Source organism: Colossoma macropomum, unplaced genomic scaffold (assembly GCF_904425465.1).
Source record: "Colossoma macropomum unplaced genomic scaffold, Colossoma_macropomum, whole genome shotgun sequence".
Lineage (NCBI taxonomy): Eukaryota > Metazoa > Chordata > Actinopteri > Characiformes > Serrasalmidae > Colossoma > Colossoma macropomum.
Window position 1 is genome coordinate 23091980 of NW_023494800.1, and position 16424 is coordinate 23108403.

The following is a 16424-nucleotide window of genomic DNA, read 5'->3' on the forward strand; positions in this document are numbered from 1 at the left end:
TTTAATTCACCGTACAGGCTCAAACGTGTTATGGTGTACTTTAGCCATTTTTATTTTAATTACTCGATTTACAAGTGCGAAGCGCTGCGTAAATACCCTCCGATCTGCACGTCATAGCTGTGAATAAATTCAGGTTGGTCTTATTTGTAGATCTGTGAATCACACTGCTCCGCTTTTAGCGCCCCCAGTCGGCAACGACTGCGCATGCGCTTTAAGACGCGCGCGGATATCCGGCGTGTGTGATCTGCCATTTTGTTTCAGACCGTTCAAGGGTATTCAGAGAGACGCAGAAACAGACTAAATAAACATGTACCGCTTCGCTAAAGCTGCTCTGAACCTCACTGGTAAGATTAAACACGCTCTGTTCTGTTAGTCTCATTTGCCTTAGACGAATGTGGACTAAGCTAAGAGTGTTCAGGAGTAATTTCAGTCTTGTTAGCATGTCTGCGAATGAGTGCAGCTCTCGCTCGTCAACGGTTTAACTGTCTCTTAACTGACTGACGTTACAAAAAAATACCTTCTAACCAGCATTATCTACTGAGATCGTTCATTTAGCTTTTATTCGTTATCACTGGGGGTTTTCGTGGCTTTTCAGTAACTTGCCGTCGTTTTAGGTTTTGTCATAATATCTTCCGGTAACCTTAGCTGACAGTAAAAGTCATTATTGCACATACCAGACAAGTACACCACCACCACCACCAACAACAGCAGTTAATGGAAAAATAGCACCAAACAGTACAGGTCACTGACTGTAAAGAATGAGGTAGATGGCAGTAATAACATTGCACTGTAAATATACAGATGGCTGTTCTAACAGTGTACATCATGTTACATCATTGTGAATGACAAATGTGTCCTGTACACTTTGTGATCGCAGCAGTTGGGTTTTCTTCCCTCTAGGTCAAGCTTCCCGTCAGGTTGCTGTGCGACATGCCTCGTCAGATTTATCCCCAGAGTTTCACGCAAAGTACGGCACACCACTGCTGATTGCCGGAGCCACATTTTGCACTGCAGTCTGGGGCTATGTAAGTGCACGGTTTGTGTCCATGTTCCACCGAAATTAGTCACACTAACAAGATCTACTTGATCTTGTACCGTTTCATAGGTTCATGTTTTTGACGTTGGCTTTGTGTAATGTTTGTCACGTTCCTAGGTGATCACATCGACCGGCATTGCATGGAATCTGTCTCCTGTAGGCAAGGTGCAGCCCAAGGAATGGAAGGAGTAATGGATGCACCACCTTCAGGTTTCCTCTTCGTGTGGACGTGGTGCGAAGGAACATCCCAAACATTCTGAACTTTTCCATTTTCCTTAATGGATACGCTCTATACCTAAGCCGTACTGTTGGCCTGGCATGTCTGTAAAAATGTAATAAATTAAATAATGAATACAGCGTTTTGTTGTAACCTTATTATGATGGCCCGGTGGGAATGTTTGTGGTCTAATAATAATATGAACTTTCTTGAAGTTGATGATTATGGTAAATGTTTGGTGTGAGTCAACATCAAGTTTCTTTTGTGCAAAAGGAAATGAGCTACTCTCATTCTATTTGATGTTGCATAATAAGTTAGATTTGGTCCACAATCAGCATTAACACATTTAAATTGAATGTCTACTTTTTTAAAATGATGATGGATTGTATGCACTTGTGTTAATGTCTGTGAATATGCACAGTACACGTTATGGAGGCGGGTACCTACATTGCATGTTAGGAAAGAATTCTTTAGCTCTTTTTCTATTATATAGAAGCAAGATTGTTATAATACCAACAATCTAGTTATAAAGTTCAGAATAATTCATCTTTTTTCTTGTTAAGTATGCAGAGCTCCACGAGATGGCGGTATTTTGTCTTTTACACTGAGGGCGCATCACCGTCAGAGCCATTGAGTACGTGCAGCCTGGAAGTACACGCTTTGACACCAAATTCACAAAAAAATCTTTGTTTCAGCTTTTTCTTTTAAAACCAAGTATAAATTATAGCATGAAAAAAATAGTATTTGTGAGTTAAAATGTCTGTCTTAAGTCTGAGGTCATTTTAAGCATTAGTTAGAAATACTGCATAATTATATATCGGTTATCTCCCAAACTCACTTTAATTATGCATTATTTACATTATAAATGTAAATTAGCAGATACTAACGCATTCACTGAAGTAACAGTAGTTTATAAACTGTAACAGGCTATAAAAAGTCGCATGCGGAGGCTTTAGTCAAACGCAATAAGACGCAATTGATGGACAGCAGATTCGCCCAATAACTGGTCAGAGGGCCCGGTTGCCCCGCCCACACCCTGTTTGACATGAACCAATAAGCAATAAGCTGCTCAAACCCGCACCGCCCACCTGGGGTGCGTGAGCATGAAGCTAAGGTCATTTTCATTCGGGAACTACCCAGCTCTGCAGTCCACAGCCAAGAGGGAGAAACGCCGAACATCCAGCATCCGAGATGTCTCTGTCCAATAAACTCACCCTGAACAAGGTGGATGTGAAGGGAAAGCGAGTCATCATGAGGTGAGCTTCGACAGCAGACGGTCTGTCTGAAGGCTTTACTGCTGTGATGGTAAATAACGTTAGCAGAATGTGGCTCTCAGACTCGGCTCACTGAAGTGGGGCTGCTCTGTGTGCTGGTGAACGGTGCCGCTGGTTTCTTCAGTGAACAGAGTGAGCAGTGTTACCGCAGTGAACTCCATCAGAATGAATTAATGGTAGCGGCTCCGTTGGCGTCTTGCACAGGAAGTGGGCATGTCACGTTTCACGTTTTGGCAATTTCCGGTTATGAACACCACATGCGGCCTGAGCAGAACAACTTGTGATTTCCTAACGTGCTGCAGCTTTCCGCGTTTGTCCGTTCACTCATAAATGTAGCTGGTGGCTGAGTTGGCTTCACGCATGGGTTTTGAGGCCGAGTAAAACCCACTTGCTCCCTCTACCGGCGGTGAGGAAAACTACAACAGATTCAGCTACATAACCTCTAATCCTTAATCCAGCATAACGGTTAGATATCACATGTAGAGATGGAGTATCTCCAGACTTCCTGTGAAAACATCACTTTTTGATTTTAAAAGCATTTGGAAGACGTCAGCAGTTTAGGCAGGTTTAGCAAAGCGCCTTTCATGTGAAGGAAGCTTAAGTCACCTTCCTATTCTCGAGCTTCTTGTTCGGATTTCCCCGGTCCACCTTAAATGGTGCAGCAGGTACATTCTGGCGCCTGAGGTTTCTTATTCGCCCGAGACGCCGAAATGTAACTGCTGCGCCGTTTAAGGTGGACCGGAAAGAATCGAACAAGAAGCTGGAGAATAGGAAGTCATGTGAGACGTGTTAGAACCTGTTCTCAAGCACGTTCACTATACGTAAAAATAAAGTCGCCCAGGGCATAATAATACAGAAAACCGGGCTTATGTGGAGGTGGGGCGGTGAAAAAGCCCACTAGTGCTGCCAAAAGCAGCCTTTCACCGAGCGGTGTTCAGCGTGGCGTAGGAAACATGGACCACCCTTTAAAGGACTAGTCCATCATTTTTCCTCAAAACCATATTTCTTTAGGTTTTCAGAGAGGTTTAAGAGAACGTGTTCGCTTTGTGAAATGAATGTTTATAAAACAAGATGTGGCGCAAAAACACTCCCCGTGGTGCACAGAATGGTGTCTAATTTCATCCTGAAAATCGACTTGTGACCATGACAGTGTGACATCATCATGTCCTTGGACTGTTCCTTTTGGTCTCGTGGGGGGCTCTTCCGTTTTGCTTTAATGATGCATTTTTTTACAGAAGGACCTCTAAACTAATGATGTGTTCAGTCATTAACATGATCTGTATGCAAAAGTCAGTTTGATTTTCTTGTCGTAGAAATTCATTGATCTTCTAGATGGCTACAGTGGCCTTTGTCATTAACACCACCCCCATATACTCCTGTTGCTTTTGGTGTATGTCTATGAGCTTGGATATCAATAGAACTGCAGACTGGGCTGATCATCCATTCTTCTGCCTCGTTGCACCAGACTGATGGAGGAATAGAGGAAGGGGGGGCTTAGGTGTTACGTAATTCGCGTAGTGGTGCGGACTGTGTGTGAACGTGCCACGGTGTGCGTGCTCCTGTGTGTTTTGCGGGAGCTCCCGGTGACACATAATAAGGGTAGAGAAACTTTCCACATGCTGATGAGCTGTGAGCCTCTCACTGGGGCACCGGCTCTTTACTAGAGTCCTGTTCACCGTTCCTTGATGCTGTGCAAATGCACCGTGGAAATAATGTCTCAAACTGAATCGCATAGTTATAAAATCCCAGTGCTGGTTTCTGTTCTGTGATGAAGCAGCAGTGAGTCACTTAAGTAGCACGTTAACACTACAGTCTGTACTGCAGAAACTGTGAGTGAGATCACTACCACCTTCTGTGGTCCTCACACTTTTCCACTGGTGATATCTGATCTGTTATGAAAGGCCTATTAATGTCACTTATTAATTGATAACTACCTGTGAATGAGCTATGGGCAGGGCTTCCAGACTCTGACTTCTTGGCTTTCGTCCCTGTCCAGACTGTGGTAGTATATTGAAATGCTGTAGTAGAAAATCTATTAGAGGCTTTAAAAAGCTTTGCTATGTTACCATGAGAGCACAAAAGTACAAATATAGCAGGAAAGGATTACCACAGGAACAAACCTGAATAGTCTGTATTGACTTATTAGTGTCAGTTTACACCAGTAAGTCTTTGCTTCTAAGAGCTAGGCCAGTAGGTTTCATATACATCAACTAGGCTGTGCTGATATTCAGTAAGCTATACAGCAACACTAACAACACAATTTTAGTCTTTTTAGTCAAACAATTTTCTGTTTAACCAGAGATTTTTAAGATGCGCAGAGTGACTCTGGTTTTACAAGGTGTACACTGTCACATTTTGATCCCTTACTTTATCCCTTACTGAGCACCTTCACAGCTGATGGTAATGGTTGCAGTGCTATCCATTCATAGTCTGTGTGCTAGATAGACTACCAAAGCTCTACCACCCGGCAGCATGTCTTTGGGAAACCAAAGACATGATACCCACTAAGACTGTCAAAATAAATAAGTTTCTACAAATGAATGGAGACTGTGTTATAATACAAAGGACTAATTCTGTTCTCTTTTTAATGAAACGTGCAGTAACTCTGTCTTTAAGTATGGATGATATTCATGTTATGCTCAGAAAAGCATCATGACAAAATTTATCATGATAACTCTAAAGTATCGTCATTGTCCTCTAATGCAGCTTTTTGAGTCAGTAAAGAATTGCATTTTTCCCCTTACGTTTTGCCTTGTACTGTCTGTTGCCTGATGAGTACTCGCCCTTTTCTTTCTTATCCCAACATGGACACTTTCTATATCATAATCGACACCAAATTCCTTCGGAGTCATTGCCACCGTCTTGTAGAAACAACAACAACAGTACATTATTATGAGCACACTAGACCCAGGTGAGTAAGAGAAAAAGATATGGATGGATTTTGCTGTGGAGTATGGTAAAGGTGGTGGTAATGTTGGGAAAAGAAGAAGGGAATTCAGTAAATTGTGCTGTTGGAAACTATCAGGGTCAGACTGCAGTAATAGACAAATTTGTATTATTAAATTCACCACCATTGCACTGGAATGTCGGGAGTTAAACGCTTCATCCAGTCATGTGGCTGGTCATTTGAGGTGTAACAATATGTCGTGATGCACTACGATGGGCTACAAAACTGTGACACTGTCTATTGTGAAGATGAGCAGAATCCCATGCGTTCTATTAATTATGCTGTCTAATGCAATTGCAGTGTTTGAACATGCAACCTTAGCCTACACCCGCATGTTTAGTGTCATACGTCACACACACAGTCATCATTTCAACAAATCTTCACTCAAATATGTTCAGAATATCATAGTATATTGTACCTAGTTTAATGAATCATGAGCTGAGTGTATCATTACATTTCTACCAACCAAAATATTAGTAATGTTAGTACAGCTAATATGCAGCATGTCTTCTGCTTAAAATAACTGTTGATTTCTTTTTCACACAGGGTTGATTTCAATGTGCCCATGAAGGACAAGACCATCACAAACAACCAGAGGTAAAACAGATTATAAACAGTATTGCTTTGGTTTGGTTTCATCAAAATTTCTTGTAGTGTACTTACATGAATAAATGTTCATAAACTGATAATCAGTATACTCAGTTAACTTCATTTAAAACATAACTCCCCACACAGAATCAAGGCTGCAGTCCCATCCATCCAGTACTGTTTAGACAAAGGGGCTAAAGCTGTGGTGCTGATGAGCCACTTGGGCAGGCCCGATGGTGTCCCCATGCCCGATAAGTACTCTCTGGAGCCTGTGGCTGCAGAACTCAAGAACCTGCTGGGGAAGTGAGTGAGCCATACTGTCTGACACAACCTTCTCACACATCATAGACATTCAAGCTTGATCCTTTAAAACCTTAAAGCTTTGCACAGCGCTGTGCTGTATTTATATTGTTATTACATTGTCCTTACATTATGTATTACATTGTGTTATTTATGTTATCTGATTCGGCACTTACAGAAATAACAAATTCATTATAAAATGTGAGTTTTCAAAATAAAACACAAAATACATAACCAAGAAGAGCATGTTGGGAAGAAATGACCACTTACTGTTGGTCAATGTCACTGTCCTCCACTGAGCAGCCTCTGCAGATGTAACGTAATTCAGGCCTGAGATTTTATATGGAAGTGTGATACACAGTGATGCACTTCAAGAAAGCTCAGCTTCTATAGTTTAACATGGAACTTGCATAAGGAGGAGTGGACAATATGAGGCCAGATTATTTTATGATATTCTAACAACACATTCTCACAACTATATCATGATATACAAAAAAAAATCAAGATTAGTTCTCTCAAATGGCTTATTTAAGAAGTTATTCAAGTTGTTATTCAACCGTGTACGTGTGCCTGCCCTGGTTATATTTCATTGTCAGAGTTACATTTTTGCCCACATTGATATTGTTTTTTCCTGTTCCAGAGATGTTAAGTTCCTTAAGGACTGTGTCGGTCCAGAAGTGGAGAGTGCCTGTGCTGACCCTCCTGCAGGTTCCGTTATTCTTCTGGAGAACCTGCGCTTCCATGTTGCAGAGGAGGGCAAGGGCAAAGACGCCGCAGGAAACAAGGCGAGTGTCAAGCTAACAGCTGCAGACGATAAACTGGGAAAAATGCTTAGTCATTGTCTGCATACAGGCAGTCTGCTCAAATATGTGAAACCTTTGCTGAAATTGGAAGAGTAGGGTCATTTATGAAACAAACTAGCATTGTTGTTTCTTTAATTGAATATCATACAGGATTATTCGGTTAATCTTAGATGAGCTTGCAGTTTTAAGAGCGGTGAATGAATCTTTGCTTTTAATATCCATTTAAAATATGGCACATTCCTTCCCATTATGGTAGTAGGAGGTAAAATGCACTGATTCATTCTTCTTGAAATGCATTGATTTTGCAATGTTAGAAATATTGAAGCTGATTATAATATTCAATGACGTATTTATTAAACATAATGAAAGTTCTAAAGTAATATATAAAGAATATAAGGACCCATGACATACATACATAAATAAATAAATAAATAAATAAATAAATAAGTAATTATGTGATCATTTTTTGACTACAACTAAGTTCCTTCCCCCTAATTCTCACCCAGTGAGTTATTTTTTTATTATTTATTTATTTTATTTTTTTTAAACTGTGTGCAACTTGTAAAAGTCTTATTTTCCTCTTAAATTTGTGTTTTAGGTACTTTGGTTACCAAATATAGTGCAGTATTACAAAAAATTAAAAACTCAATTTGAAACCTCCTTTGAAACTATAGACCCCCCAGAACAAAACATTTAAGCACCCCTAGTTTATACTGTTACTTTTCCTTTACTGTGCAAATAGTTCCTTGTGTGTGTGTTTTATAATTTTATTTATTTATTTATTTATTTCAAATTTGTTTTATTATTATTATTATTATTATTATTATTTTTTAATAATTCAAATTGTGGTGCAATTTGAGATTTCCAGACCAACAATAATCAAATTGTATCTTTGGTGGACTTACTCCTAGTAGTCAGTTGTATTGCATATTAATTGTGAAGCTCAGTGTTTAGGTTTCTTAAAGCTTGCAGAACAGTTGCACACCTGTGGCTCTGATGCTGCCGCCCTCATACTACTACTACTACTACTGCTAGACTACTATTGTCTAGTCAAGTTTATCAATGTACAGAACAGTTCAAAAGGAACATGGTAAACAACAGTCTCAGCATTTACATACCTTTGACTCTCAAAGGGCAGAGGCTGCTGCCTGGTGGACTGCTCTAGTGTATGGTTGGCCTTTTGACATTTACAGGAAGGGCATTGAGGTGGCCTTGTGTGAGTGTGTTGCTTTTCTGGTCTGCGGAGCCCTGGCTGGAATGCAGCGTAGGGAAGGAGAGATGAGGAAGGAGGGGGGGGGAAAGCGCAAACGCCCTGCTGACCTTTCCAAGGTTCTCTTGATGGTACAGTAGTAGATGATGGCTTTGGTGGGCCTTGGACACTCTGTAGAGCAGGAGCTCAGACATTTCACAGGCACGTTCACGACCTTTCTCTCGGCTGAGTTCAAGAGTCGCGAACTTTTGAATGCTTAAGGGTAGCTGAAACCTGATCTGAGTGATGCCAGATTTCAGACCCTCAGGCTGTTTGATTTGATCTGATCTGTGAAAATGGCTTAATAAGTACTCCTGGGAGAGTTGATTTTCCCAGATAATCTTTTGTTGAGATACTTGTGAAGAACCGTTTTAAGTATGAAGAACCTTTGCGTAATGTAAAGGCAGTTAGATTTTTTTTCACAGAACCATGACCAAGAACTATTTAGAAACCCTTATTCTCAAGAGTAAATGACCATTTATTCTTGTCTATAAGAGATTTTAAGTGAAGATATGCTATGGGTCTGAGATTAGTTACAGACTGGGCTTGATCTGTGCCCAGAATTGCGACCAGCCCAAATAAAGTCAAGCGCATGGTGTGCATTCAAGTCCAACAAATGGGGTATTCCCATGAAGTGACCTTTTGAAAATGTAATCCCTTTTTCAGATAACTACATAAACTACATGCTTATTGTAAAGCCTAAAATAATTTAAAAGTCAGAAGCGTCGGGTTGGATTTCATGGGAGTTTTTCACATGTACAGGCTCAAAAAGAAGACTCGATGTGGAGGTTTCACATGTAAAATCAATATATATTAATGGATATGACAGTAGTTCACTGTTGACTCACATCATTGGTAGACACGTCCTTTACCAAATTTTGACTAAGTTCTTTTTGAATACTCTTTCAGCACGCTCAGTCATCATTTTCATCTGCTTGTGAGGATCTGAAGCACAGCCACATTTGCAAAATGTTTTTCCACGTTACATGCAGTTATGCATTTCTAACAGAGATCTCCAAAACTTGCATAGTGTATCTTTAATCTTATGCTTAATTACTCAATAACTACTGTGCAGTATTCTGTAACTACTATTAAAATTATATACTATTACATTTGAAGTTATCTAGTTTACACAGTGAGGAATTAAAGTGTGGGGCCACATATGGGTCTCTGACGGTTTCATGGTAAAAGTCCCTGGAATTGTGATGTTGGGCATGTTTACTATTAAAGGTCAAGATTTCCACACTTGTCTGCTGAACACATTTGGGCTCATAATATTTTCTGGCTCTTCTCTCCAGACCAAAGCATCACAAGAAGAGATTAACGCATTCAGGGCCTCCTTGTCCAAGCTGGGTGACGTCTATGTTAATGATGCCTTTGGAACAGCACACAGAGCCCACAGGTATACCTTCAGCTTGCTTTAAATAGTTTCAACATAGCCACTCTTCCATCTTGAATGGCATCCTTCGTTGCCCGAGAGCGTTTGCAATGTCGAATCAATCCTGACCAATACGAGTAGGACAGTAAATGTGATGAAAAGTGAAAACATGCTATGACATAATGAAATTTTAAAGAAATAGTTCAGCCCCGATTGCTAAAATATCTAATTGTTAGCAAGCAAGTAGCAATATGCTAATGATATTGTGCTAACTGGAGGCAATTAGTTTCCTTTCATGATTTGTTAGCTTGTTTGGTTGGTTCCTTTAACTGGAAGGATATTCAAATGAGGTTTCTCTGCTAAACTAACTGTCCCCTTTCCTTCAGCTCCATGGTGGGAGTAGATCTGCCTCAGAAGGCTGCAGGCTTCCTGATGAAGAAGGAGCTGGACTACTTTGCCATGGCTTTGGAGAAACCACAGAGACCTTTCCTGGCCATCCTTGGAGGGTGAGGGTTAGGAAAGATATGGGAAATTTATTTGGATAAACCAAGTGGTCCGCAGTTTTGTGGTTGGGGGCGCTTTTGGTTTTGATCGTCTGAACAGAATGTTATATCTTCATTTTACAGAATTTGAAAATGCCAGCTGTGCTTTACAGTGTCTTAAAGAGCTGATTGGCTGTGCTGTATTGTTATTCATTCAAAAATAGTCTGGGGTAGAAGCTCTCATTATAACTTCAGTGTGAATGGGTGGGGCTTAATTATTGGCAGATGTATGACATCACAAACACAATGAATTCAAAATGGGTTTAGTTTCCATATATGGACTGTATGGAGTGGGGAGTGAGTGACAGGTCTTAAAACTTCAGCAGTGTTTACATATTACATCAAACTTATTTTAAAAGTGGTGAGAATTAGATTTTCCATGATATGGGCCGTATAATGATGGGTGTCCGTAAGTGGCTAAATGTTCTCTGCACCTTCTGTCTCCTCTTACACTTAAAGGAGCATCACTCTTACACTTAAAAAAAGCATCAATGGCAATCCAGAAATAGATAGGTTTATCTTCTTATGTAATATAACCACATGTGTGACAGTGCCCTACTTAGTGTGTCAGACACACTAGCTTAATGCACAGCGAGTGTCCAGCACACTGCAGAGCTGTACCGCTGCATTACGGTGCTGCTGAACACGCGTCCCCTTTGGAAGAAGGTCAAAGTCTAGAACAATACTAGTCTATTGTGCAATTACCCTGATTTTTAACTGGAACCTGGCAACCTTGGACTCTCAATAAGTGATAAATAAGCCTCTTTGGGTAGTCAGTTAATTTTTCACTGAACTATTTGAGTGTTAATCTTGCAAGTCTCATTGCAAGAGCAGATAGCAGAATTTGGGTGAGTTTTCTGAAAGAATGGTTTTATAATATTGTGGTTTTTACATTTACAGAAAGGTGTGTGTGATTGGACAATGTGTAAACTTCTATATGGATTATTCTACTGAACTGGTTCAAAGTCTGACTTTTAACTGATTTGGACTTTAGACTAAAATAGTGATCCTATACCTTAATTATGTTTAATTTATTAAAATAAATGATTGAATATCCTATTTTATTGCTACCAATGCAATAATAATGCCTCAGACTTTACCATATGACTTCGGTAGTGACAATTTTAACTAATTATGAGCAGAACTTATAAACCTTAGCCAGTACATGACTAGCAAACACAGCTTTGAACAGCTGTATACACACAAAATCATAACATTTTTATTAAAACACAAAATATTTGCTTAATATCAGAAAATATGTTCTGTTAGTGACAATTGCACACTGATATTCAGACTTTGGGACACGTTTACTTCGAAACAATAGGATCTAACTGCTCACTGTGTGGCCATGAGGGACAGGGAAGCAGTCTCACCTCCTGTTCTGAAATGCAGAACTATAGGCTCCGTCTGTGGACTAAAACTGTGTTTCCGTATTGACATGAAAACTTGGCATTTTTTTTCAATAAAGTATTATGTAAAAATTAAACTTGTGATAAATCTTTCAACTTTGAAAGAAATCAAAAAGATATTTTAAGAAGAAATTTGAAAAAAAAATTTTTTTTTTTTAGTTGAAAATTTGAAGGGTTAGGGTTTGGAACAGACAGTTCCTACTAGAAAGCACCATATAAATGATAATTTTGTATATACTTAACTTATTACTGTCTCAATCGATTATCCAGGATTAAATAGATCACATAATCCTTGTAAATGTTTAAGGTCTGAATGAATGAATGAATTTATTTATTTATTTATTAATTAATAGTTTCTTTTTGCTGTAGGGCTACAGTTTCGAACAAACTCATAATAGTCCATATAACAAATGAAAGCTTGAGGAGGAGAAGCACAGCATGTAGAAACATAATCGTGCAAGGGACTTACTTTCCAACTATAAACTAATTTGAATCAAACGCCCCTGCATGCTCATTGGTGATGATGACTGCAGTGTTTTGCATATTTGGCTCCCTGCCAGTGTCAGAGTTCACCGATAGGAATGGCCTATTGATAAGCTGTGCAAACAATGAAAACAACTAAAGTCTCTCCAGGTGCTGCAGAACTCCCACTGTTTATTTTGATTTTCACACCCGTCCTAGACTGCAGTAATGTAATTACAGTACTAATATGAGTGGATTTTTGCCTTTTTTTTCAAAGTAGTTCTTTGCTTATTGCAGAGCCAAAGTCAAAGATAAGATCCAGCTGATCAACAACATGCTGGACAAAGTGGATGAGATGATCATTGGGGGCGGCATGGCGTTCACCTTCCTCAAGGTCCTCAAGAATATGGAGGTGAGTGGCTCGCTGTTAGGATTTGAATATATTTAATAACTAATAAAATCAATTTATTATAACTGTTAATTTAACAGAATTGTGTTCTCAGCTGCAAATGTTCTGCTTTTGTGTATTGGGACAGATCGGCACTTCCCTGTTTGATGAGGAGGGATCCAAAATTGTAAAGGACCTGATGGCCAAGGCAGAGAAGAATGGTGTCAAGATTGCTCTCCCTGTCGACTTTGTCATTGCAGACAAGTTTGACGAGAAAGCTGCGACAGGCACAGCTACAGTGGAAGCTGGCATTCCAGCAGACTGGATGGTAGGATGACCAGTTCATTCAACATGGTCTTTATTGGACTAAATAATACTCCGTAGCACAGGGTTGATTATCATGCATGATAATTTGGGCAGGTAGTGAATATGTAGGTATATCGAAAAATGCTGGAGTATTGCTTTTGATGTTCATATTGTTTTTAAATTTGCTCTCTCTTTCTCTTTGTGTCCAGGGTCTGGACTGTGGACCGGAGAGCTCTAAGCTCTATGCAGAGGCTGTGAGCAGAGCCAAGCAGATTGTGTGGAACGGACCTGTTGGTGTGTTTGAGTGGGACAATTTCGCCAAGGGAACCAAAAATCTGATGGACAAAGTTGTGGAAGTGACCAAAAATGGCTGCATCACCATCATCGGTAAGTGCAGCAGGAGTCGAGATGCTCCTTATTGAGGTTACAAGTACCTCAAATACGCTTCAAAATATACTTCAAATAAGAAATTTTGAGTAATGCAATTGAAAGTATTGTGATTTACTAATGTAATGCCATTATCTAGGATTTTGACTGATGCTTTATGTAAGTGTCATGGTAACCACTAGGTGGCACCAGAGTATCATTATCTACTACTCTAGTGAAAGGAACTGCTTAACCAAACATGCTAAATATTGCTAACAACGGAAGGTTGTACCCTTCCTTTAGGGTACAGCAAGCTTTTCATAATATTAATAGATGGCTGTCTGCTTTTGTTCATTATGAGTAACATTAACAGTATTGACAAACATTCTTTCAGGAAGAGTAACTTCCCTTTATGTCTATACTAAGAAACATTGTTTCTTCATTATTCCATGCTCTTATTCCACAACGTTCTGCGTGTGGGGGTAATCTCTCTTCTCTGTTCTCTCTGTGGCTGATGTTTTCAGGTGGCGGAGACACAGCTACCTGCTGTGCCAAGTGGGACACTGAGGACAAGGTCAGCCACGTGAGCACAGGAGGTGGAGCCAGTCTGGAGCTTCTAGAGGGTGAGCATTACTTAATTTCCTGTTTTGGAAGATTTTAGGATGAGAGGTTTATTTAGGCTGTGTCCAAAACTGAAGGCAGCTGTCTCGATGCCTTGCCGCCTGCACTGTCTCATGAGTTGGTGCCAAAGAAGGCAGCGTTGTGGTGCTTGCAGTCAGCATTGACAGATACAGGGCTGTTTTGCTGGAACAGGCCATATCCACCTCTTTACCTCATCGCCTTGCGCACCCAGTATTAAAGGCTACACTGCATTTCTTTGTATTGGCTGCATTTTAGACATGCGTTGTATGTTGTGGACAGATAAATTAGTAAACAAATTTCCTAAATGAGTAGACCTCTGGTGATTTGCCATAAATGTGGCTGTCCTACTGATTCTTTCCTGAATGTGTGGCTTCTTCAGACAGATTTGCAGAAGATTTCTTACCCCACTTTTATTACAGATATCGGCATTATCCTACAATTCCCTTGTCGGTGCATCCTTAGTTAAGAGTTAAACAGATCAACTGTGCTTCTTTCCTGTATTTACTGTGTGCATTGCCTGCCCTTTTGAACTGCTCAGCAGTATCCAGTTTTCGTAAATGTTAAAATCTTTAGACAGTTCTTTGTTTGTGATTTATGGTCGTCTTTGTTTTTCCTTTCTAACATAAGAAGTATATCTATATATCATACACACCAGCATGTGGAAATGTCTTCACCAGCTTTACTGTATAAAAGAATTAAACCACATGCCATATAGCTTGATATTTAACTCTACAGATGAAGGTTGTGTGCACAGGAGTCTGTACAGAAAGTTGTGCATTACTCCTACTTCTCCAAAAACTATCCCAGTAATGAGCTCAGACACATTTGGTACAGCTGTACTTTGCCACCCTAGCTGTTGCTATTAAGTCACTAATTACAAGTGAATGCCATAGATGTTAACTGTAATAACATTTGTTTTGACTATTCACAGGTAAAGTGTTGCCTGGTGTAGATGCCCTCAGCAGTGTATAAGCCTGTGGCGCTTCGTCTGCCGGCGTTGGGGTGCTCTACCCTGAAGAGGCTGCCGCTCTTATTCACTCACTCAGCACTTGTTCGACGCTATCACCTTACAGGGCCGCAAATGACGATTCCCCATCTCTCTACTGCATCAGCGGCCAACAGTGTGCTGCGCTGGACTCTCTCACTGGTTCTCCACTACCTTCAGTTACTCCACCATTTGTGTTATTACCGTATTGCCTAATGGGAGGCCTCACTCATGCAGACAGCAACAGCATACTGGGTCCTTCTGCTTTGTTTTCCAGTAAAGAGAGTTAAAATGCCTAAAGCTTAGTGCCGTTACTTGGTTTAACCCTGATTGTAGGGAATTTGTCATTTGTTTCACCTGCTGAAATATTAGTTTTTGTCTGTGTGTGTCATCCTTGTATAACTAGTAGAAGTATATACAGAACAGCATATTAAGATGTAAATGTGGTGCGTGTGATGTTACCGTAGAGTTTATATTTTATATTTGTCGCCTCTTCGCAGATGTTGAAACTGTACGTAAAAACTGTAGACACTTTCCTCCCCTCATATTGCACTTGTCATCCTGGTCCTATGGCTTGTACGGTAGATTCTTCCCCAGTGGGGTCATACAGATGGGCTGACCAGAAGACCCAGGTAGTCTTTCATGGAATACAAATAAAGGAGTGAAAACCAAAAAAAAACCAAAAACTGTCATCCTTGGATATATTTGTCTTATACAGCTGATATCTGTGTGTGTCAGAAATCACTGCTGTCAGGACAACCTCGTATCTGCAAAATGATAACTTTACAGGAGAAGGAAAAGACATGCTTTACTTTTAATGTAAGTATATATATATATATGTATATGTATATGTGTGTATATATAAAATTTTCCTCTCCAGAATGACCAGTGAAATCTGAAAAAAAAGTTTCAATATATATTGCCTTATACTGCCTCGCATGTTTTTAGAAATAACTTTTGGGCCAAAGGCTTAGCTCAAACCAAACACAAAACAGTACCACTAGCATCAGGTAATTTAACACTTTTTTTTTTCATGTAAAAACTTCATTAGAGAACTTTTAGAAGCATTAAACTTAGGACATCTGCTTCCTATCACCACCACTTTGAACAGTTCTGACTCAGTAAGTTTCTCTAGAGCAGAGCACTTCACATCAAAACACTCTGAATGACTAATTACGTCCTAACTACTGAAAACATGCAGAACTTTGAAAAAAATCAGTGGAGTTCACCTTTAATATAAAGCAGTAGCAGACATCACTACAGACGAACAATAAATACAACTAATACAGACAAATTGTACAAAAAAGAATCCATACAACTATGAACTAAAAGGACAACAGAGGGGAGGGGAAAAGACCTGTTAAGCACCGTTGGCTGTTTGTAGACGTATTATCATCAGTGCAAACTACTAATAGAGTTTAAATTCAGAGTAAAAATAGAGTAAAAATGCCTCAAGTCATTCTTCCTGGGGGATGTTGGCTGACGCGTTTTGTAGAATGTTCATTTTTACCGGACTACATGTCCCATAATGC

General features: G+C 39.8%; 2 protein-coding genes across 2 annotated transcripts; both read left to right on the forward strand.

Annotated features, from left to right (window-relative positions):
- Positions 1-211: 211 nt before the first annotated feature.
- LOC118820145 (cytochrome c oxidase subunit 7B, mitochondrial) lies at positions 212-1392 on the forward strand. Its single transcript, XM_036588297.1, has 3 exons — positions 212-344; positions 901-1025; positions 1154-1392. Exons 1-3 carry the CDS (start codon positions 308-310, stop codon positions 1226-1228), a joined length of 237 nt encoding a protein of 78 aa, XP_036444190.1. The 5' UTR covers positions 212-307; the 3' UTR covers positions 1229-1392.
- Positions 1393-2324: 932 nt separating this feature from the next.
- pgk1 (phosphoglycerate kinase 1) lies at positions 2325-15579 on the forward strand. Its single transcript, XM_036587875.1, has 11 exons — positions 2325-2509; positions 6021-6071; positions 6210-6365; positions 7003-7147; positions 9713-9816; positions 10179-10298; positions 12503-12617; positions 12742-12921; positions 13109-13286; positions 13790-13888; positions 14839-15579. Exons 1-11 carry the CDS (start codon positions 2445-2447, stop codon positions 14877-14879), a joined length of 1254 nt encoding a protein of 417 aa, XP_036443768.1. The 5' UTR covers positions 2325-2444; the 3' UTR covers positions 14880-15579.
- The last annotated feature ends 845 nt before the right edge of the window (positions 15580-16424 follow it).

Bases quoted from the DNA above. Each gene is read 5' to 3' on its own strand.
- LOC118820145 (XM_036588297.1), top strand. From the start codon at position 308: ATGTACCGCTTCGCTAAAGCTGCTCTGAACCTCACTG. The intron at 345-900 runs GTAAGATTAAAC...TCTTCCCTCTAG, and splicing joins AGCTGCTCTGAACCTCACTG to GTCAAGCTTCCCGTCAGGTT. The intron at 1,026-1,153 runs GTAAGTGCACGG...TCACGTTCCTAG, and splicing joins GCACTGCAGTCTGGGGCTAT to GTGATCACATCGACCGGCAT.
- pgk1 (XM_036587875.1), top strand. From the start codon at position 2,445: ATGTCTCTGTCCAATAAACTCACCCTGAACAAGGTGGATGTGAAGGGA. The intron at 6,366-7,002 runs GTGAGTGAGCCA...TTCCTGTTCCAG, and splicing joins CTCAAGAACCTGCTGGGGAA to AGATGTTAAGTTCCTTAAGG. The intron at 13,889-14,838 runs GTGAGCATTACT...GACTATTCACAG, and splicing joins CAGTCTGGAGCTTCTAGAGG to GTAAAGTGTTGCCTGGTGTA.